This window comes from Odocoileus virginianus, chromosome 5, assembly GCF_023699985.2.
Source record: "Odocoileus virginianus isolate 20LAN1187 ecotype Illinois chromosome 5, Ovbor_1.2, whole genome shotgun sequence".
NCBI classification, from domain to species: Eukaryota; Metazoa; Chordata; class Mammalia; order Artiodactyla; family Cervidae; genus Odocoileus; species Odocoileus virginianus.
The window spans coordinates 11,903,494-11,923,210 of NC_069678.1; the positions used below are offsets into that span (position 1 = coordinate 11,903,494).

Here is a 19,717-nt window from a genome sequence, read left to right on the forward strand (position 1 = left end):
TTAGAAAAGAACTGAAACTTTATGGCAATGCGCTGTTATCTTTCCTGGGGTTAGTGCCTGAGAAATACCCCCTTGAAAACTTCCCATCTCCTGAACAGTGGGGTCACCACCCCTCTGGGGCTGAACTCGTGGTGGGTGCCAGAGGAGGGTCGGTGTTTAGCTGAGGGGCTGTAAATTAGACTCCAGGATGGACCCCAAGGCCCGAGGGTCTAAAATCAGGATTCTGAATCCAGTGGCCACCTCTTCACACTCTTCCCTGAAGCAGCTGCCTCCGGAATGGCTCAAAGTCCTCGGGCACTGTGTCTGAGAAAGGAGATATGATTAAGGTCAGAAGATGTGACTCTCCTGTGAGGGCACGAGAGGTCAGGCTGATCTCCGTCTAGAGCCTCACCATTGCATCGATACTGGAGATTGGACCAAATGATGTTTTCTTGGGAGAAGCAGAATACACCAAGACGCCCCCCTCGCATGGATGTGTCAATGATCACCCCAGAATCGGCCACTAGCTGGGGACCCTCATATAGCTTCACCCTGTCCGGGATAGGAGTGTCCATTGGTGCTAGGTGCTAGTGGGCACTGCGCCACCATTACCCAGCCCTGTTCATCCCCAACCCCCCTAGGGCTCACCGGGCCTGAGAGAGAAGGGAGGTGGGGAAAAGGGAGGAAGGAAAGGGGGGAAGGAGGGGTGCTTTTCTCAGGCCTGGGGCCCCTGGCTCTTTGTCCAGCCCCCTTTGCATCTCAAAGCACCAGCCGCATTCCGAGCGAGGATTGGGTTGCCATGACGATGAGTACAATGGGCTGGGGGGTGAAGTCACCCGCTTCCCAGGCTCTAGTCCACCCCCACCATCCCCTGCCCTGGCGCCCCACAGCCCCAGGCACCTTAAAGGGGAACCAACCCAAGTCCCTGCACTCCGGGCTCTGGGCCATTTCCCCTCCCTTCCCTGTCATCCCCACCAACTAGGAAATGCAAAGTTGTGGACCGAGAGCTGAACTGAGGCCTCAGGCTGGCTACTAAGAGGTGCAGTGCGGAGTCTGGGCTTCCGTTGGCTCTTCTGTAAATGATGATCCCTTCCTGTCAGACTCTGATGAGGCAGGTTCTGGGCTGGACTAGTGATGAGGTGGATTGATGTGCCTCTCCACAGACTGGCCTGGCCTTTGGAGGCTCCCAGATACACCTTCATTTTACAGCACGGCAAAAGGACTTGCCTAACATTGTTTATAGGTCCTTAGCAGCACCAGAGCCCAGGCTGCCTGATGTTAAGAAACAAGCGGGGCCAGGGCAGCTAGTCTGTAGTGAGAGGAGAGGTAGAGAGAGGTGGTTCCAGTCCAGGCCCATGGCACCACAGCAGTGAGTGCAGAGGAAGTCACTGGTGAATCCCAGCTGGAAAGGAAGGAAAGGCTGGGCCTGGGGTCTCTTGGGAGGGCTCAGCCCCTCCCCTCACCGAATATAGCCAACTTGAGGCCGGTGCAGCAGCTGCCAGCGGTAGGAGGTCTTGTCACGCCAGCCCACATTTCGTGGATCAGTCCACAGCAGTCGTACCTGATCAGGAGTATTGCCTGTATGCCACAAGGCGTTCCTGAGGTGCTCACCTGGGCCAGACACTGATGTCACTGCCTACGGGGCATCAGTAAAGACAGTGGGTCAACCACAGTACCGGAGTAAGGGAAGACAACAGGCTGGTAAGTGCAGGTGGAAAAGGGAGTCAGGAGAATATTCTGGAGCCCCAGGGAGCCCACCTCCAGGCCAGATGTCTGGGTAAGAGGCTTCCCTCTGCTCAGGCAGTGGGGGAGGCCCCAGGATTGGTGGGGGAGGCCTTGGGAAAGGGCCCTGGACTAGGGAATCTGGGCAGCTGTGGGACCTTGAGCTGCAGCCCTGGCTGGGCAACAGCCCGGAAAGGCGTGGCCTGCCAGTAGGTCTGCTCTGTTTGCTTCCACATGACCACGTAGAAGCGGCCGCTGTCCTGATAACTGAAGAGAAAGCCTGCGTAGTCGTCGTCGGTCACAGTGTTCACATGGAAGGTGCCTTCAAAGTCCACACCGTTGAAGGCTGTATATCCTAGGGGTGGGTGGGAGGGGAGATGGGATCAGGGGCAGGGGTAGCAAAGCTGCTAACACCCATTGTGGGGTGGGGGTGGGATGGGATGCCCAGTGGGGAGGCAGTGGCCCATCCTCTGCCTGTAGGACCCCTCCATTAGGAAATTATTGAAATTGCTGAATTGGGTGCCCCTTACATACCAACTGCCAGGCCGGGGTCACTGTTCATGGTCTGAACAATTTCCATGCCCTGGTGGTGTGCAGTAAAGACAAAAGTCCTGGTTCCAGTGTGCTGCCTTCCCTAGACTCTGCCTACTAGTCAGGTCTGACAGCACCCACCCCGCTCACTGCCCTAGTACCTGGTTGAGCACGACCCAGTTGGGGTCAATCTGAGCATCACCCTCAGGATCCAGGACCACGGTCTGATAGGCACGAAAATCCGTGAGGGTTACCTCTGCACTTTCAGGACACACATCCAGGGGGTCGACCACTGCATCGTTGTCAAAGTCATCCTCACACACATCACCAACGCCATTGCCTGGGCAGGATGAAGCCAGGTGCTCAGCGAGGCCCTGGCCACTGCCACTAGCCAACACTACCACCTCAGGCCTTGAGGTGCCAACCTCTCCCCAGCAAGGCTTGCCACCTCTCCTTGAACAAACCCCACAGCAGTCCAATCCTCTGGCAGCCCCAGCCTTACCATCTGAGTCCTTCTGATTGGGATTGGGTACCAGGCGACAGTTATCAGGACCAGGAGGCACGTAATCCGGAACACCATCATTGTCATCGTCCCCATCACACTCATCTCCAAGTCCGTCGTTGTCTGAGTCCAGCTGGGAGCTGTTGGGCAGCTGTGGGCAGTTGTCCTTGGTGTCCTGATGTCCATCCCCATCACTGTCCAGAAGAACAGGCACCAAATAAAGGCTTTTAAAGGTACCGCATCCTTCCCCACTCTTCTGCTTAGGAATCTCTCTGGGGTATACCCTCCATTCAGCCAGACCCCTTGCAGTCAGCCAGATGAGGTGGAGGTTCAGCAGTAGGAATGGGAGGTAGACTATGGGCACCGCCTCCTGCTCAACAGTAGTGGAGAGTTAAAGTTGGACCCTAGAGGGGATTGAGAACATACTAGAGGAAGGTAAAGTATCCCCTAAATTTCCATCTCTTGGCCCAAACCCTACCTGTCTTCATTGGTGTCACAGACATCTCCCACCAGGTCACTGTCTGCATCTGTCTGAGAGAGAGGGACCTGCTCTCACCATCTCCTTTTGAGAATTCTAAAGAGGGTGACCTGACCACTTCCCGTCCAAAGGGCTGGGCTTCGTCCACCAGTCACCCACCCCTTCCCTGCCCTTTCCATTCCCCTGTACCTGGGTGGGATTGCTCATTTCAGGGCAGCTGTCGCAAGCATCTCCCACCCCATCCTCATCCCTGTCTGTCTGCAGGGGGTTGGGGACTTTAGGGCAGTTGTCCAGTCCATTAGGGATGCCTGGAATATAATGGGGGTCACACAGGATTACCACTAGAACATAGTCACACTCTTATCTTCTGGATTGGTGAAAGTCCTGGGCTTTGTCTCCCACCCAGAGGACAGTGGGTCAGGAAATCTGCCTGGAGCTCGTCTCATCCTTTTGCCCACTCCCAGCCTAGCCCCACACCCTCCTTTACGTGCCCACTGACATCTGCCACAGGTAACCTCTCACCCAGTCTGACTTTCCCCAAGCATCACCCTTCCGGAATTCTCAGCCTCCCTGCTTCATTGCTACCCTATCCGGACTCTTCATGGGGTTCCCAGCCACCCCCCCAGCCCCAGGCCTGCACCGTCGCCATCTACGTCGTTGTCACAGGCATCCCCTTCCCCGTTGCCATCTGTGTCTTTCTGGTCATTGTTGGGAACGTTGGGGCAGTTGTCACAGGCATCACCAAATGAATCTGTATCTGAGTTTTGCTGGTCCTTGTTGGGGAACAGCCGGCAGTTGTCCTGGGGTGGGAGGCAGAGTCAGGCCTCCCTTGAACCACTGGCCACCTTGCACCATCCTTGTCCCTGCACCCTGGTCTACAGTCGCCACTCCTGTGATGGTCCACTGGTGTGGTGCAATCCCACCCACCCAGCTTCCCATGTAGTCCACCTCATTCTGGGTACCAGGCTTATGCCTCCCTAACGTGGAGCTCTGGGGCCCTTCCTTGGGAGCTGCCGGTGGCCAAGGGGGACAGGGTTATGGGATAAGGCAACAGAGTTGCCGAGGAGCTGTAAGGGGCAAGACGTCTAGGAGCCACCTCGACATTCTTGATGCCGTCCCCGTCAGCGTCATCGTCACACTGGTCCCCCACGCCATCGTTGTCAGCATCTTCCTGCCCAGAGTTGGGTGTCAGAAGGCAGTTGTCCTAAAGGACAGGGAGAGGAAGTGGACGGGTGAGTTCTGCTCTGACCCAGCCTGGGGCGCCCTGCCCTCACTCGCCCGCCTGCCCCCTGCACCTGCTTGCAGTGTTTGTTGTTGTCCATGCAGGGCAGTGCCTGGTCCGGGTAGCCATCGATGTCCGTGTCGGGGCCACACACATTCCCATTCCCGGCCCAGCCCACGTTACACTGGGGCGACACCCAGGGTGGGAGTTAGTGCTCTGGGTTGGCTCCCTGCACCCCACCTTCTTCAGGCTCTATTCTTACCAACCAGTTTCTGGGCCCAGCCCACCTCCCTTTCCCATGCAAGCCCCCATGCCAGTCCCCAGACGTGGTCCTGAGCCCGACCCCTTTCCCCAGATCCCCTGTTTCTTCTGAACCCTAGGCCTCGCTCACCGAGCAGGACACTGCACCGTTGCGCTCAAAGAGACAGTGAGCGTGCACGTGGCAAGGGCTGTGCGCCGGGCTGTGGCAGGTCCGGGCCGGGGAGCAGCCTTGGCTCTGGTTACCCACAAAGCCCAAGCGACATGGACCACACTTGAAAGAGCCCTAGGAGGAGGGAGGGAGGCGGTGTCTCAGGAAGGAGGGTCAGCCCACCACGACCAACATTATTCCCATCTCTCGAGGCACGTAGGAGGGACCCTCACAGATGACAGTCCAGGTCTATCACTTATCTCCTTTAGTTCTCCTGACAACCTTTCAAGGAGAGTAAGAGCCCTGTTTTTCAAGGGAGGATGCTGAAACTCAGTAAAGGTAAATAACTTGCTAAAGGCTAGTAAGGCAAAATCAGCATTCCAAACCAGTCCATGTGGATCACCTACCATGCATAACATTCTGGGTAGAAAAGGAGGAGGGGAGCAGGAAATCTGAGGAGGGGGTTGCACTGTCCCACACCCATGCATGCAGAGTGTTCAGCTCACCACAGTATTGGTGCAGATGGAGTTTGGGTCACAGCCACCATTGTTACCATCATTGCACTCATCAACATCGTTGCAGACCTGAAGGAGCAGACTTGGGGTAGAACCAGACTTACTCTGGGTCTCCTCAGGTATAGAAGAGAGCACTTGTATGGCCTTATCTGTGAACACAGACATGAAGCCCAGACCCAAAACCAAGGCAAAGCTAGCAGGTAAGCCAGGAGCCTCATCCCATTTATCCTAAGGGCTCGACATCCAACCCTGTAGCGCCTATCCCTGCAAGGCCCAGATCTCTCGTCCACGTACTCTGCCCACCCTGACCTGTTTGCTGGCCCGGGCGTAGTCAATGCCCACACCAGACACCCGTGTGCCTTTGTAGCCTCGGGGACAGGCCTCACAGTGGAAGCCAGGCATGGTGTTGATGCAGCTGGAGCCCGGGAAACAAGGGTCCGCGTGAGCACACTGGGGATCAGATGAGAAAGAAGGGGTCAGGTCCGTGCCTGTGACCCCAGGACCACTGCTCCTGGTCTCCCTGTTTGCAGGCCTCCCCTCCCCCAACGTCAACGTGCTCTGATCCCATCCTGGCCTCCTGTGGGTCTCCTCTGGCCGGCCCTCTCATGATGCCCCTGCCGAGCTCCCAGCGCCTTCCCTGCGTGACCTTGGAGTCTTTGTCCCAGACCTGTCTCCTTCCCTTCTCCTGTCTTTTTTGGTCTCCAACCCCAGGTTCCTCTGATGTTGAATGACCAACATTCACCCCACCTTCTTGGGCCTCTGCTAAGCCCCTCACCCCAGCTTTCTATGCCCTTCCAGAAAGGGCCCTCTTCACCTCATTGATGTCTGTGCAGTGGGTGCCGTTGCCCTGTAGGCCAGGAGGGCAGGGCCCACAGCGGTAGCCGGGGTACTCGTACACTTCCATGCAGTCCACGCCTCGGAAGCAGGGGTTGGGGCTGCAGTGGGAACGCTGTTCGTGGAAGCCTGGGGGGTGGGTTTGGACACAGTCAAAGCCACCCAGAGGTCACCATTTAGTTCACCAGAAGTGGAGGCTAAAGCCCTGGGGGTGCGGAGCATACTGATGCCATGTGGAGCCCTCCCCTACTCTCCCACTCACCGCACACCTGACACTCCATGATGGTGTTTCGGATCAGGGACATTTCTTTCACCTGGCAGACAGAAGGATGGGCAGAGGTCAGCTCTTGGCACCTGCCACCCCATCCAGACTCAGCGCCACCCTTCACCGGCCCAATAAACCTGGTCTCGGATGTCATCCCGCAGTTCCACCAGGATCTGGTTGAAGAGGGTGAGCTGGGTGACCAAGGCCTTGGTCTGCTCCCCTGTTAGGGTGCAGGGTGCAGAAAGGCTCAGAACTGGGGCACCAGCCCTGACCCCTCTCTGGGTAATAAGCCAGTGCTGCCGCCGTTGCCCACCCCCCACCTTTAAATCCCACCCCATTCCTGAAGTCCTGAAGAGGACTTCACTTCAGGCTGCTGTATCTCCTTCCCACCCTCATGCCCCTTCATCTTGGCATGGCCTACTCACCTAGGATGGAGTGGAGTGCGTTGGTCACTAGAGAGGACAAGAAAACACAGAGGGTGGAGATGTGAGGAGGGGCCTGGCTGGTTGAGGAGAAGGAAGGAGAAAAGGGCTGGTGCCTTGAAATAAAGATGTAGTATGAATGGTAGGAGGGCAGTGGTGATGGGCCAGTCCCACCAGCTCCTTCCACTGGATGAGGGTCCCTCTAAGGGAGCTGCCTCACAGTCAAGACCCAGATCCTCCTGTTTCTAGGCATGGTTGTGGCAGAAGGGATCCAAGTTAGAGGTGACCTGACACAGGGCCAGGGCCCCAATACATTCCATTTTCTCCCTCTCAAGCTTCTACCACAAGAGCTCTTTGAAATATCTGGGAGAAGTGGACATTTTATTTACTTAAGAACCTATGAGTATCCTTGTCAGAGAGACCAGGCAGATGAGAAATGCTTAGGGAAACTGCTGGTAGGTGATAGATGCCAGTGGGAACTAAAAAAGACCCTTAGCTCAGTCAACCGAGAAAGACCAAGCCACTACCTTCCTTACCCCCACTCAAAGGTCTTCAGAGTTATACTCTTTTTTTTTTTTTTATCTTTCTATTTTTCTGGCCACCCTGATAGGCAGGATGACCTTAATGGAGATTTTGTTGACCTGTGCCTCCTGGAAATGTATTATTTGGAGACCACAGAGTCAGAGGTGAAGGAGATTTGGGGTAACGGAGTCAAGAAGCCCCAGGAATAGATGAGGAATAGGTGAGCCCAAAGAACTCGTGTTAAGGGGGAGAAAGGTCAAGAGGATGGAAAGTATCAAAGATGGCAAGACTGGGGGCCAGGATGCCAGCTCACAGAAGCATGTGTTACCTGCACTGTGGATGGACTCGTCTCCCTGGAATGGACACTCACTCAGGGCTCCAACCCGGGCCATGGACCCACCCAGAATCATTTTCATGGATTCCACGAAGCCCTGGGGGGGAGAGAAACATTGTCATGGGGGAGGACCTACCAACTCCTCCTCCCACCGGTGCAAACTGTTCACCGACACTCAGAGGGTCTTCCTTTTCTGCTCACCTGCATCCTCAAATAAGCCTTCTGTCCAGTCCTAATCTCCAGCCCACTGACCTCTGCTGGAGGAATGGGGGCCAGTGCCGGAAGTCCAGCATGCTGGTCGCCCAGTTTGCAGTCCACATAGAGCTGCAGGGCAGGGCTGGGTTTGGACGGACCTCGGAGTCGCAGGAGAGCCGTGTGTGTGCGCCCGTCAGCCAGGCCTGCTTGCTGGAGGTTCACTGCATGCACTTTGCCATCCTCCCGCTGGTACCGCACCAGCACTGCCCAGAAGGGGAGGTCAGTATGCGCACTGTCCCCCGTCCCCTGTCTCCCAGCTGAGCCTTGGATCAGTTCTTCTGAATACCACATCTCTAGGGCTGTCAGTGCTTACTCAGCTATCTCTCAATACCTTGTACATAATAGGTACATGAAAAATGTTTTTCAAATTGATTCAACGACTAGGACTTTCTTAGTCTTCAGTGTCATCGGATCACTCTGTCCTCTATCCTTCAGTGTCATCAGATCGACCTATCTATCCATTACCACTCTATCATGCCATCTGATTATATGAGGCCACTCTATCCCCTGCTAGGATGGCAACTGGTTCCATACCCCCTGAACTGTTCCAGGGATCTAAGAGACCTCTATACCACTGCTGGGGCACAGAGACAAGCCTCCCCTCCCCCCAGACATCCCACATACAACTCCCCACAGCCACAGATGCCTCACCCCATTTCTTGGGTGCCTGGCCTCCTGAGGCACCTCCTAAGCACCAGGTGCCCCTGGTGCTTGGACATAGCCTGATGGGTCCTCAGTCCCCAGTGGAGCCCAAGGAGAATTAAGAGGGCTCAGAATGGGGATGAGGAAGAGTGCTCAAAGGGGTCATCATTGCAGGAAAGGAGATGCCCACTAGTTACCTTTGTTGATCTTGCCGACGACAGAGGCCTCCAGCCATCGTGTGTTGTCCTGGCGAGAGTAGAGGCCAAAAAGGACACCACCCTGCTTGGGGGGCAGGCGGAAGGTGGACAAGAGATAGATGTCCCCAGTGGTAAGCAGGGCGGTCCGGATCTTCTCCACCACAGCTATCATCTGCCGGGACTCGCCCACCGTCAGCAGGTCGATCACTGGCCAGGCAGGGATGATCAAGGTCAGAGCCCTGTCAAATGCTAAGGCCTGCCCTCTCCTCTGAGCCTTCAGGGGTGGGGCATCCGTTATCCCCACCCCATAGTGTTCACTACCCCTTGAAATCCAACCCTTGTAGCTATCAGAGGACAAGGCATTGGGCCTCCCTTACTGCCACTCTGGGAACCAGCAGGCCTGAGGCTCACTTGAAAATATAGAAACAGAACCCCACAAACTTGAGATGCTCCCACCAGGTGGCGCAAAGGAGTCACTGTGCTGATCTCCGGCAGAAGAAGCACCTGGTGCCCACAGCACAGAAACGGGAAGGCGGTTTCTCTTCGCACCGCTGGGTTTGGCTCATCCCACACTTCAGTGCCCCTCCTCCCATCCTGGGGGTTCAGCGCACTCGGTCTAGATGAGAACAGCTGCCCACTGAAGGCTGTGACCCTCCTACTGTCTGGCTCTCTCCCACAGGAACGTAGGACCCAGCTCCTCTGCCTCCTGTGTCCTGGCCAATCTGTGGTTTCCCTTTCAGCCAGTAAAGAATCTGTGCCTGTGTCATCTGCTCCAACTACCTCTCCCACACCCACAGGCCCATCCCACCACCAGACCTCCAGGAGAGCCCAGACCTCTTGCTCCCCACCCCCATCCTGTACTTAGGCAGCCAGGCACCCAGGGGTGGAAGAAGCCCACCTCTGAGCTGCTCTCCCAGACCCTGAGGTGCCTGGGGATGCTCAGACACCAACCCAGCCAGGCAACCCGAGCTAGCATCCAGCCCCTGAGTCCTCTGCCCTGGCCTCATGCTGACCCTGGCCAGCTCCCACTCATCCACCACCTTCTAGTGTCAACTCCTCCCCCATAGGGCCATAATTTCATCAACTCTTCCCTCCGATTCAATTTCAGGACTCTCCCCTCTCCTTTTGCCCACATGTTCCCTGCTAGTCGGCTGGGGGCAAATGGGGAGGAGGCAGAGAAGGGGCTAAGAGGATTGGTACAGGCTTACCCTGCAGGTCCTGACTGGCAGACGCGAAAGTGCAAAGGAGGAGAAGAGCCAGGGCCCCCCGAAGTTCCTGTGTCTCCATGCCGCTCAGCCGGCTCACTACCCCTGGCAGGCAGGCGGCTGGGAGGGGAAAAGGCTAGGCGGAGAGCAGGAGCGGGGGGCGGAGGGACTGGAAGGGGGAGTTGAAGGGGGGGGCCCGGCAGGCGGTGAGGGGGGGCTGAAACAAAGAGCTGCCAATCACCCTGGAGACATCCCCAGCCCCGGGAATCAGGGGCACGGGGAAACGTCCTGGAGGCCTCCTAACCTCCTGCCGCTCCCTGATGGTGCTCTCCCCCAGGTGCCTCCCTTTCTCCGCATCTCCAGGCATCTCGCTGTTGGGGGCTGCTACCGAATGCTACTGTTTTCTGGAAGCCACAGTTGGGGAAGGCAGGAACCCTTGGCAGGGGTAGTGTCAGACAGTGGGCATTATTCCACAGCTGGCATGAGAGAATTCCAAGGGAGTGGCCGAAACTAGCTTGCTATAGTGCCCAGGGGATGTCCGTATGGAATGAAGTTTGCTGCTCGGATAGAGCAAGTGCTCTTCATCAGGATGGGGGGTTGGCGGGGGTCCCATGACTTGTGCTTCTGCCTCCATCTTCCCCTCACTCCTAGGAAAGCTTGGAATCTGGAAGCGTCCGGTGGGAACTGGAGGGAGAGCCTAAAACAGTGGTCAGTGAGGCTGGAGTGAAGAAATCAGGAAAGAGGAAAGGGACACCAAGGACAGAAGTAGACCAGAGGACCGGCCAGGGGCCGGGGGCTAGACTGGGAACACTGGGGGGTACTGGCGGACAGGCCGTGACCCGGATGAGGTGGAGGGGCGCCTCAGTTCCCGTTACCAAGGCAACAGCCCGCGAGCCCCACCTCCCCTCCCCCCACACACACAGGCCCCAGCCCGGCCTCGCTCCGGCCGCCGCCACCGCCCCTGTTTTGTTTCCATGGCAACAAGAGGCGCGGGGCTGGTTCCAAACATAACGCGCTGTGGAAAACATGCGGCTCGGGGGACCCCCCCCCCCGCAGCCCCCGCTCGGGGGCCGAGCCCTGAGGGGCCCCAGAGCAGCCCAGACGTCTTGCTGATTTGCGAGAGCCCCCAGAACCCGTCATGGAGCACAAATCCCCTTCTCCTGCTCCCACCGCGTCCTCGGGTGTTCAGGGCTCCCCTCTATCGGGGTGCCCTGATTCTCCAAGGCGTGGAGGGCTGAGGATCCTTCCCCCCTTCGGGAGGCACCTCTGGATCAGGCGGCGGCCGCCCTCCCCAGAAGCCCTCGGCTCCGCCCCACGCCGTTTTCAGGCCGCCTCTCGGGCCTGGACAAGCCGCGCCCTCCTGACAGCCTCCCCTGGGTCCCGACCAGGATCTGCCGAAAGGGAGGGGGGCGGATCCACACAGTGGAGGGCTGAAGCGCAGGGGGAGGTGCTTCCGGGACAGAGGGCAGGCAAGATGGCGGCGCCCATGGAGCTGTTCTGCTGGTCAGGGGGCTGGGGGCTGCCGTCAGTGGACCTGGACAGCCTGGCCGTGCTGGTGAGGGGTGGCGCCGGCGCTCTCTGCTGCGCCCTGGAGGACTGGGGAGGGGGCCGGACTAGCCGGTCATCCGAATTTTGCCAGGGTGCCTCAGTACGGGCACTGTGGGGTAAACTGAGGCAATCAAAGAGCGTGCCTGGCTGGTATGAACTCTGTACGGTGCCTTGGTAGCCTAGGTTTTGTTTAGCAATGGGAAGAGGCCTGGTCGGGGGTTCAGAAGATGAATTTTAGTTCTTAAACATCCATTTACTGGCTCTGTGACCTTGGGGCAGTCCCTTCTCTCTGGGCGCCGTTTCTTCATCCGGAGGTTTACAACGGCTGGATGATCTCAAGGTTCTCCGGCTTGGCATTACTGCCTTCTCCTCAATCTCCTCTTCCTCCTTCTCACTCAATGCCATTTACTGAGGTTATTGTTTATTGAACCAAAAGGCCCACCCACAGCTAAGGCTCTGTAGAAAGAGCTTTATAACTAGTTTGACTCATTCACTCATTTTCATTTTCACTCTACTCATTTCAAGGTATTAGGCCTCTTCCAGATACCAAACATTGGCATCCAAAGATGAAGAGCATTTGGTCCCTCCCCTGGAATTGTTTACATAAAGTTAGAAACATCAGCAGACAAGTGTAATAAAATGTTCAGATGCCAAAGTATAAGTAGGAACAGACCAAACAGACTGCCCAAGAAGGAATGGCCAGTGCTTCTGAGTGAGGCTAGGTGTTCACCAGGTAGATGGCAGGAGAGGATATAAGAAGGAAGGGTTTTCCTGACTGATTTGCAATCAGGGACATGTCCATAAGGTCTCTAAGCCCTGTGTTTGCCTGTTGTAAAATGGGAACAATAATGTCTACCTTTTTCATGTGAAGCAATCCCTCAGTGTAGAGCATAGCACAGAAGGTATTCAATAAATGTTATTTCTCGCCTTGATTCCCCTGTGTGGGCCATGTCCTTGGCCTCTCTGCCTTCTGCTTCCTTTCCTGCAGACCTATGCCAGATTTACTGGTGCCCCACTCAAGGTGCACAAGATCACCAACCCCTGGCGGAGTCCTTCAGGTACCCAGTGTTCTGGGGGTGAGGAAGGGAGTGTACCAGGGGAAGTGCAGCTGACAGACAAGGGTGTGTTGTGTCTGTGTGTGGATAGGTGGCTAAGGGTCTGGTGGACATACTTCTTTCTCAATGTCAGGAACTCTGCCGGCCCTTCGGACCAGTCATGGAGAGGTCATCTCAGTACCACACAAGATCATCACCCACCTTCGAAAAGAGGTAGGTGGTTTGGGTAGGGTGACTGCCAGCGAGAGAAGTTGAGTCAGTTCAGTGCCACACACATTTATTGAGTACCGAGTGTATGCCAAACCAGATGCAGGTGACCCAGGGCTTCAAGGGGCATGTAGTCTTGTGGAGGCGACACAGACATGTTGCTGTGATGCAGTAGGCTAGAAATTCAACTAGGCCACTGTCAAGACAGCTGGAGGCACAATGCTTTCTGCCTGCCAGGCAGGGAGGGAGAGATGAACAGGCTGTTGACACATGGAAGGGAGAGTAGGAAATAACAGATGAAGCCCTCAAAGATGAAACCAGTGGCGGGGGGGTGGGGGTGGAAGATGAGATCAGAGGGATTTCTAAGGGCCATTGCTCTTTTTTCAGGGACCAGGTCAGGCTTTATAATACGGGGCTCAGGATGGACAAGGCCAAGTACCACGATGGGAAAGTTGAAAGGGCATTACAAGAGGACTAGAGAGGCCCAGGCTGTGCTTTTCACTCTGTCATTGGCTATGTGGCCACCTTGGGCAAATTGCTTAATCTATCAGAGCTGTGAGCTTATTTGTAAGACCAGGGGCTTAGCCAGGATACTTTTTCAGGGCTCTTCCAGCTTTCATGGTCTGGTTCCAAAAGGGAACATACTGTCAGAAGTAGACCCCTCTTATTCATTTCTACTTTCCCAAAGGTGGAGGAACTGGGGAATTAATGGAGGCTTGAGAGGAATGGAGAGAAGGGATCCAGGTAAAAGCTAAAACTCCTGGCGGGACTGGGCCACTGTTTCCTTGTATATGAGCACAGCTTTCCCTGTTTCTAGTTTTCTCCTACCACAGCCATATTGAGAGAAAGATTATTACCCCTATTCCATGGAGGAGAATGAGGCTCAGAGAGGTTTAACGATCACACTCAAGAGGTTACTTGGGGACAAAGTTTACTCAGGATGTGGAGGAGGGCGCTGAGGAGCAGACACTGGACCTAGGAAGGTGTGGCAGCCTGAGACCTGGGGGTATGGTTGGAATGTGTGTGTGGTGGTGGCGCCTGGACCATGGAATGAAACAAGAAATGGCCAAGAGCTGAGCATTGAGAGAACAAGCCAGAGAACCCTCGACATGGGTTCACTGGGTCCCGGGAGCATGAGGATGGCGTCCCCTAGTTTCTGAGGCATTGATTAAGGCCCAACTTGCATCTGAGCTCTGCTCTGCTAGTTTTGTGGTGTCTGGATTGGGGAAGTTACTGTTAGAAAGTTGCCGTCAGCAGGCATCCCGCCAGCTTTCCGTGGAAACTCTGGGAGCTGCTCCTGGTTTGTGGCTGGGCCTTCCTTCCTCCCCCCAGTGGGCGCGGGACCTTGACGGCCAGCAGGCTCCAAGGTCCAGGCTTTCCGCCAACAGCAACAGGCTACTGACTGGGCCCAGGCGAGGGGGCCTCCGCAAGAAGAGCTCCTTGCTCTACCTCTGCTGTGCTCAGAGGTCAAGGTGGGTGGTGCCAGTCAAGAGGCCTCCCTCCTTGAGGAGGTGTCCCTGCAGTCCCCCAGCATCCACTTCTCACTGTGGACGTTTCCTCCACAGAAGTACAATGCCGATTACGACCTGTCAGCCCGGCAAGGAGCAGACACCTTGGCTTTCATGTCTTTGCTGGAGGAGAAGCTGCTCCCAGTGCTGGTGAGTGCCCAGGCCTACACAGAAACACACAGACACACACACACACCCAGCACGGGAACGAACCAGAATCCCACCCTGGGTCAGGCAGGTGCAGTGGCTCAGACCAGCCTCTTCCTTCCTACATACCCAATGCAGATACATACTTTTTGGGTAGACGCCAAGAACTATGTAGAAGTGACCCGGAAGTGGTATGCAGAGGCTATGCCCTTTCCCCTCAACTTCTTCCTGCCTGGCCGCATGCAGCGGCAGTACATGGAACGGCTGCAGCTGCTGTGTGGGGAGCACAGGCCTGAGGATGAGGAGGAGCTGGAGAAGGAGGTACGTCTGGGACAGGAGGGTGTTGTATGACAGGAGCCACCAGGATGATGGCGGAGGGGGCAAGTGCCTGGGAGGGGAGGCGGTACCCACCCCGCAGCCGCGAGCCGACCTTGTGTCCTCCCCATAGCTATACCAGGAGGCCCGAGAATGCTTGACTCTTCTCTCTCAGCGCCTGGGCTCTCAGAAATTCTTCTTTGGAGATGCGTGAGTCTCACTCCAGGGGAGTCATAGGTGGCTTGGAAGAAGATAGAGGTTCAAATGTAGCCACAGGGGCTAGGGTGGGGGCTCAAGCTCTGGACAGGAGGTGCTCGGCACAGACACTGTGTCTGGTGAAGGTAGGGCTGTGTGTGGGGCCGGAGCCGCCTCAGTGGTACAGGAGGGTGGGAGGGCCGCCAGGCCCAGGACAGGCCTGCTGAGCTGTGGGGCACTCAATGTGCCCTTTATGCAGCCCTGGGATAGAGTCCCATTCAAGGCCAGGCTGGCGCCACCTGGGGCACTTTCCCCACACCAGGACCAGAGCCATGTGTCCTCTTCTCCCCCGGTGGTCCCCCGCTGCCCAGAGCCTATCTTCCCAGGGCCGACTCTTCCTCTGACCCCACCTCTCCCCTTCTCCATCCCACTCTTTTCTCTCTGCTGCAGCCCCGCCTCCCTGGATGCCTTCGTCTTCAGCTACCTGGCCCTGCTGCAACAGGCGAAGCTGCCCAGTGGGAAGCTGCAGGCCCACCTGCGGGGGCTGCACAATCTCTGTGCCTATTGCACCCACATCCTCAGCCTATACTTCCCCTGGGAAGGAGGTAAGGGGTGGATGGGTGGGAAGGTGGGGGTGCTAGTCCTGGGGAGAGTGGGCAGGGATCCAAGAACCAGCCTCCCACCCACCTCCTTTCCTCTCCCCTCAGCTGAGGCACCACCTCCACGCCAGACACCAGCGAACCCAGAGACTGAGGAGGAGCCGTACCGGCGCCGGAACCAGATCCTGACCGTGTTGGCGGGGCTGGCAGCCATGGCCGGCTACGCCTTGCTCAGCGGCATTGTCTCCATCCAGCGGGCACCACATGCCCGGGCCCCAGGCACCCAGGCCCTGGGCATGGCTGAGGAGGATGAAGAGGAGTGATTTATCCTCATGCTCTCGGGACTGATTTTTCTACTGTCATGCATTCCAGAGGCTCCTGTGTTTCCCCATTGTTGGTATGGTGGAAATGGGGTGCCACCCCCCCTGAAATAAAACTGCTCACATGGACTGAGATCAGACATTCTGTCTTTTAAGAAGCTGCCATTTTTCCTAGCTGGTACCAGGGGGGCCATCTGGTGCTTGAGTCTACCCTCTGGTGCTTGGCTTCTTTCACGGCCTGTGCCTTGGTGCTGACATCTGCATAGGCCTGGTTCTGCATCTCCAAGAAAGACAAACAGTTCCCAGTTTTTGGGTCCGGCTTTCCTCGTCTCTTCCTTTCCTTAACCTCTCTCTCCATCCACCCCACCCCCCACCCCTGTGTTTGTACAGACAGTGAGCTCACCCTGGGCCCGGGCCCAGTTTCCACAGGCAACCAGTGCATAGCACACGCTCACAGAAGCACGGGGGTGGAGGACCACTGGGGCTTCCCGATCCTTTCCCTAGGGGCCTCCAGCCCCTGGCACCAACTAGAGGGGAGAATGAGTCACCCAAACCACTGCCTCTGGGCTTACGTCACTTAAGCTCCCCCTGGTCCTGCTGTACCCTCTGTAGCCACAGACGGCATGTGGGCTGACTGTGTCCCTTTAATGTCCATGCTGAGCCCAGGCACAAGCGTGGTTATCAGCTCCATCACTGGCGACGCCACAGGTAGGTGTGAATGGAGTAGCCAGGTGAGACAATTTCCATGAAGCCCACGGCGGGATCCTTGATGGTGAGAGGCACATCCTTAGAGGAGCTGGAAGAGGCAGGGAGGAGAAGCGGAGTGTGTGATCCCACCAAGCTCACTGTCTCGTCTTCATCCCAGTCCCCAGGCCCCAGGCCCCGCTGCTCTCACCGGTTCAGCACGACCACAACTGCAGCACCGTCAGGACGTAACAGTGCCACCGTGTCCAAGTCACTCTTCTCACTGGCAACCAGCCCCACTCTCTGCGAGCCCTCAGGGATGAACTTGCTGGAGTGGGAACAGGCATTGTCAGGGACCCCAGCCCTGAGGGTAGCTTCCATCAGTCTCCCACTTGAGAAGTCACCTTCCCTACCATCTACACCACCCTGCCCACCCCCACACCGGCCCCCAGAACCATTCCTAAGATCTGCCCTAACTCTCCAGGCCTCCAGCCATGCAGTTAGGTATGCCCTGCCCTCCTGCCTCCTAGCCTCAGCATCAGGCATTCAGGAATTGTCTGTCTCAAATGCCATCTAGTCACTTCCTACCTATACGGTGCAAAAGGGACAGATGCGAGCCTCCCAAGGTTCCCACTCTCCACACCTTCCTGCTCCCTCACAGTGGATGATACAAGCCCAGTGCAGGAGATGCTAGGCCTGGCATGGAGTGGGAGTGCCCACCTTCCACTCACCTGAAGTGGCCAAGGTGGTAAAACATAGGCTGTTTGTAAAATGTGTCCTTGGCAATATCCACAATGATGGGGCTATCAACAAAGTTGCGCACCCAGTTGGGTCCCCCTTCAGGATTTAGGGCGAGGTTCCAGTCAGTCCAGCCGACCACATGGTAGAGCAGGTTCTAGGGTAGGAACAGGGCAGAGACAAAGGTTCCACACTGGGCCCCCAGTGAATACAGTGAAGTGTCACATGAGGGAGATGGGCTGTGGGGCCTCTGCCCTGGGAGGGGAGTGTTTTATATCCTTAACATCTAAGGAGGGGACTTCCCTGGTAGTCCAGTGGTTAAGTATCCTCCTGCCAATGTACGGGACACAGGTTCCATCCTTGATCCAGGAAGATTCCACATGCCGTGGGGCAACTAAGCCCATGCACCACAACTACTGAAGCTGGCATGCCTAGAGCCTGTGCTCCACAACAAGAAAAGCCACTACAATGAGAAGCCTGTGCACAAAGGCTAGAGGGTAGCCTTTGCTTGCAACAATGAGAGAAAGCCCGAGAGGCAACGAGGACCCAGCACAGCCAAAAACTAAAAATCTAAGGAGGGAGGGGTTTTGAGGACAGAGGCATCACCAGAGAAACTGAGAAATCTGAGGCAGATACAACTGCTCAAGCATTCAGAACAAGGTGACGGGGTGCACAGATCTCTGAAGGGAAGACATCATGAAATCCCCAAACTTTGCTCCAAAGAGTAAGCGAGCTGGGGAAAAGCTGGAGAGCAGGGCCCCTATCAGCCTCTGGTGAGATTAGTGAGGGGTCCAAGGTGGTCTGCGGTGTGGAAGGAGAGACTGAGGTGGCTCACTGTGATGATACTGTGACTGTACTGCATCCCTCGATCCCAGGAGCCCAGCCGCACGCTCTGCTCCCAGAACTTGGAGCCCACACAGGCCTCTGAGGCAAAGAGCATGGTGTTGGGGAACAGGCGGTGCGTCTCCCCCAGGGTGGCTTTTGCTGGAGCCAGGAAGTCCAGGTACCAATGCACAGCGATGCCATGAACATACTTAGCTGCTTCTGGGTCTGCCAGCACCTGTACAGAGAAAGGGAAGGGCTACTGGGAGACACAGCCATGGGGCCTGGGCCCTACACAAGGGATCTGGAAGAGGCACTAGAACCTGAGAGGTGGGTGCAGGATGAACACAACTTAAAATGACAACCTGGGAGATTCTTGGGGCTCTGGAGATCCAGAGGGGGGTCACCCCCAGCATCCCAGGAGTGCCATCTGAGCACCTGGCCCCAGCCAGGATACTCTAGGAATCAAAAGTTGGGGCAGGGAAGGCACTCTGTTCGGGAGCTAATCATCTGGATGCTGGATTTGGGGTCGCTAGGGTACTAAGGGCTTCCCAGGTGGCTCAGTGGTAAAGAATCTGCCAGCCAAGAAGGAGATATAGGTTCAATCCCTGGGTCAGGAAGATCCCTTGGGGAAGGAAATGGCAACTCACTCTGGTATTCTTGCCTGGGAAATCCCATGGACAGAGGAGCCTGGAGGGTTATAGTCCACGGGGTCAAAAAAGAGTCAGTCACAACTGAGCATCCAAACAACCAGGTACCCACGGGAGTCCTGGTCCTTACCACCTGGGCCCAGCGAGGCAACAGCAGGCGCTGGTCATCCAGCATGAACAGTCGGACGTCGCGGTGTGTGCTGTTGGCGAGGATGGGACCCAGGTCACGGGCAATGAAGTCTCGCTGGTGCTCAGGAGTGAAACCCAAGCACTGGAAGGGGTACCCGCTAAGCAGCCCTGCAGTAGGCTCGTTCTCGGCTGTCACTGCCCAGAACCGTAACTTGTGCTCGGCGTAGGCATCCAGGAACCTGGCAAGAGAAAGGGGGTGAGGGATCACGGCCAAGAAAGGAGACCAGGACCCTGGGGACTAGGAGGTCGGACTGAATGAGGAAAACTGAGGGGCCTAAGCCTGAAAGGCCCAGAAGGTAGAAAGGTGATCTGAGATCTGGCAGCCGAACAGGTCAAGGGTTGGGACGCAGACTAGGGTGTTTGAGAGGAGAGGCTGGTCCAGACCCGATGGCCCTGCTGTTTCCTTACTTGACAAAGTATCTGGCCCAGGTCTTGTGGTAGAGATTCCCTGGCTGGCCCTTGAGTGTCCCCTTCCCATTCACGGCCCCATTGGTCTTGAGCCAAGTGGGTGATGTCCAGGGACTGGCAAAGAGTGAGACAGAGCGGTTGGCCAACTCCAGAGCTTGGTGAATCAGTGGTATCTGGAAACAAAGGTGGTGAGGAGAGACACCCAGAGTTGGAAGATAAACAGACTGGCCCAACCAGTGTATCTGGCCTAGCCATCAGCCTCTACCCTTCCATCCCAAGTGAGGGCAGGGGCAAGTTC

General features: G+C 56.5%; 3 protein-coding genes across 8 annotated transcripts in view; 1 reads left to right on the forward strand and 2 right to left on the reverse strand.

Annotated features, from left to right (window-relative positions):
- Positions 1–11,394, reverse strand: THBS3 (thrombospondin 3). 5 transcript variants are annotated; one of them, XM_070467459.1, is made up of 24 exons: positions 10,038–11,394; positions 8,830–9,036; positions 7,937–8,193; positions 7,730–7,832; positions 6,883–6,909; positions 6,595–6,677; positions 6,455–6,506; positions 6,173–6,321; positions 5,668–5,808; positions 5,350–5,427; positions 4,826–4,978; positions 4,508–4,618; positions 4,309–4,416; positions 3,853–4,012; positions 3,402–3,520; positions 3,213–3,261; positions 3,035–3,104; positions 2,735–2,928; positions 2,394–2,572; positions 2,236–2,284; positions 1,860–2,056; positions 1,443–1,615; positions 392–531; positions 1–303 (listed from the first exon to the last, which is right to left on the reverse strand). In XM_070467459.1, the coding sequence occupies exons 1-24, from the start codon at positions 10,114–10,116 to the stop codon at positions 245–247; spliced, it is 2,937 nt and encodes a 978-aa protein (XP_070323560.1). In that variant the 5' UTR covers positions 10,117–11,394; the 3' UTR covers positions 1–244. The 5 variants fall into 5 exon arrangements, with proteins under 5 accessions (XP_070323560.1, XP_070323561.1, XP_020768153.1 ...); XM_070467460.1 differs by lacking the exon at positions 10,038–11,394 and adding an exon at positions 9,286–10,026; XM_020912494.2 differs by lacking the exon at positions 3,035–3,104 and having other exon boundaries at positions 3,213–3,265; positions 10,038–11,392.
- Positions 11,098–16,063, forward strand: MTX1 (metaxin 1). The gene is made up of 8 exons (XM_020912387.2): positions 11,098–11,589; positions 12,571–12,640; positions 12,771–12,850; positions 14,410–14,502; positions 14,638–14,820; positions 14,948–15,024; positions 15,460–15,614; positions 15,717–16,063. The coding sequence occupies exons 1-8, from the start codon at positions 11,173–11,175 to the stop codon at positions 15,929–15,931; spliced, it is 1,290 nt and encodes a 429-aa protein (XP_020768046.2). The 5' UTR covers positions 11,098–11,172; the 3' UTR covers positions 15,932–16,063.
- Positions 16,059–19,717, reverse strand: part of GBA1 (glucosylceramidase beta 1) — an 18,281-nt gene continuing 14,622 nt past the window's right edge. For both annotated transcript variants that reach the window (XM_020912385.2, XM_070467463.1), the window contains 6 exons: positions 19,420–19,592; positions 18,953–19,190; positions 18,186–18,410; positions 17,344–17,507; positions 16,824–16,940; positions 16,059–16,724 (listed from right to left, as the gene is read on the reverse strand). In XM_020912385.2, the coding sequence (XP_020768044.1) occupies positions 16,619–16,724; positions 16,824–16,940; positions 17,344–17,507; positions 18,186–18,410; positions 18,953–19,190; positions 19,420–19,592 (1,023 nt within the window). In that variant the 3' untranslated portion in view covers positions 16,059–16,618. The remainder of the gene's footprint in view (positions 16,725–16,823; positions 16,941–17,343; positions 17,508–18,185; positions 18,411–18,952; positions 19,191–19,419; positions 19,593–19,717) is intronic.

Bases quoted from the DNA above. Each gene is read 5' to 3' on its own strand.
- THBS3 (XM_070467459.1), bottom strand. From the start codon at position 10,116: ATGGAGACACAGGAACTTCGGGGGGCCCTGGCTCTTCTCCTCCTTTGC. The intron at 6,678-6,882 runs GTGAGTAGGCCA...GCACCCTAACAG, and splicing joins CGCACTCCACTCCATCCTAG to GGGAGCAGACCAAGGCCTTG. The intron at 3,262-3,401 runs GTACAGGGGAAT...TCTCTCAGACAG, and splicing joins AAATGAGCAATCCCACCCAG to ATGCAGACAGTGACCTGGTG.
- MTX1 (XM_020912387.2), top strand. From the start codon at position 11,173: ATGGAGCACAAATCCCCTTCTCCTGCTCCCACCGCGTCCTCGGGTGTT. The intron at 14,821-14,947 runs GTACGTCTGGGA...TCCTCCCCATAG, and splicing joins AGGAGGAGCTGGAGAAGGAG to CTATACCAGGAGGCCCGAGA. The intron at 15,025-15,459 runs GTGAGTCTCACT...TCTCTGCTGCAG, and splicing joins AAATTCTTCTTTGGAGATGC to CCCCGCCTCCCTGGATGCCT.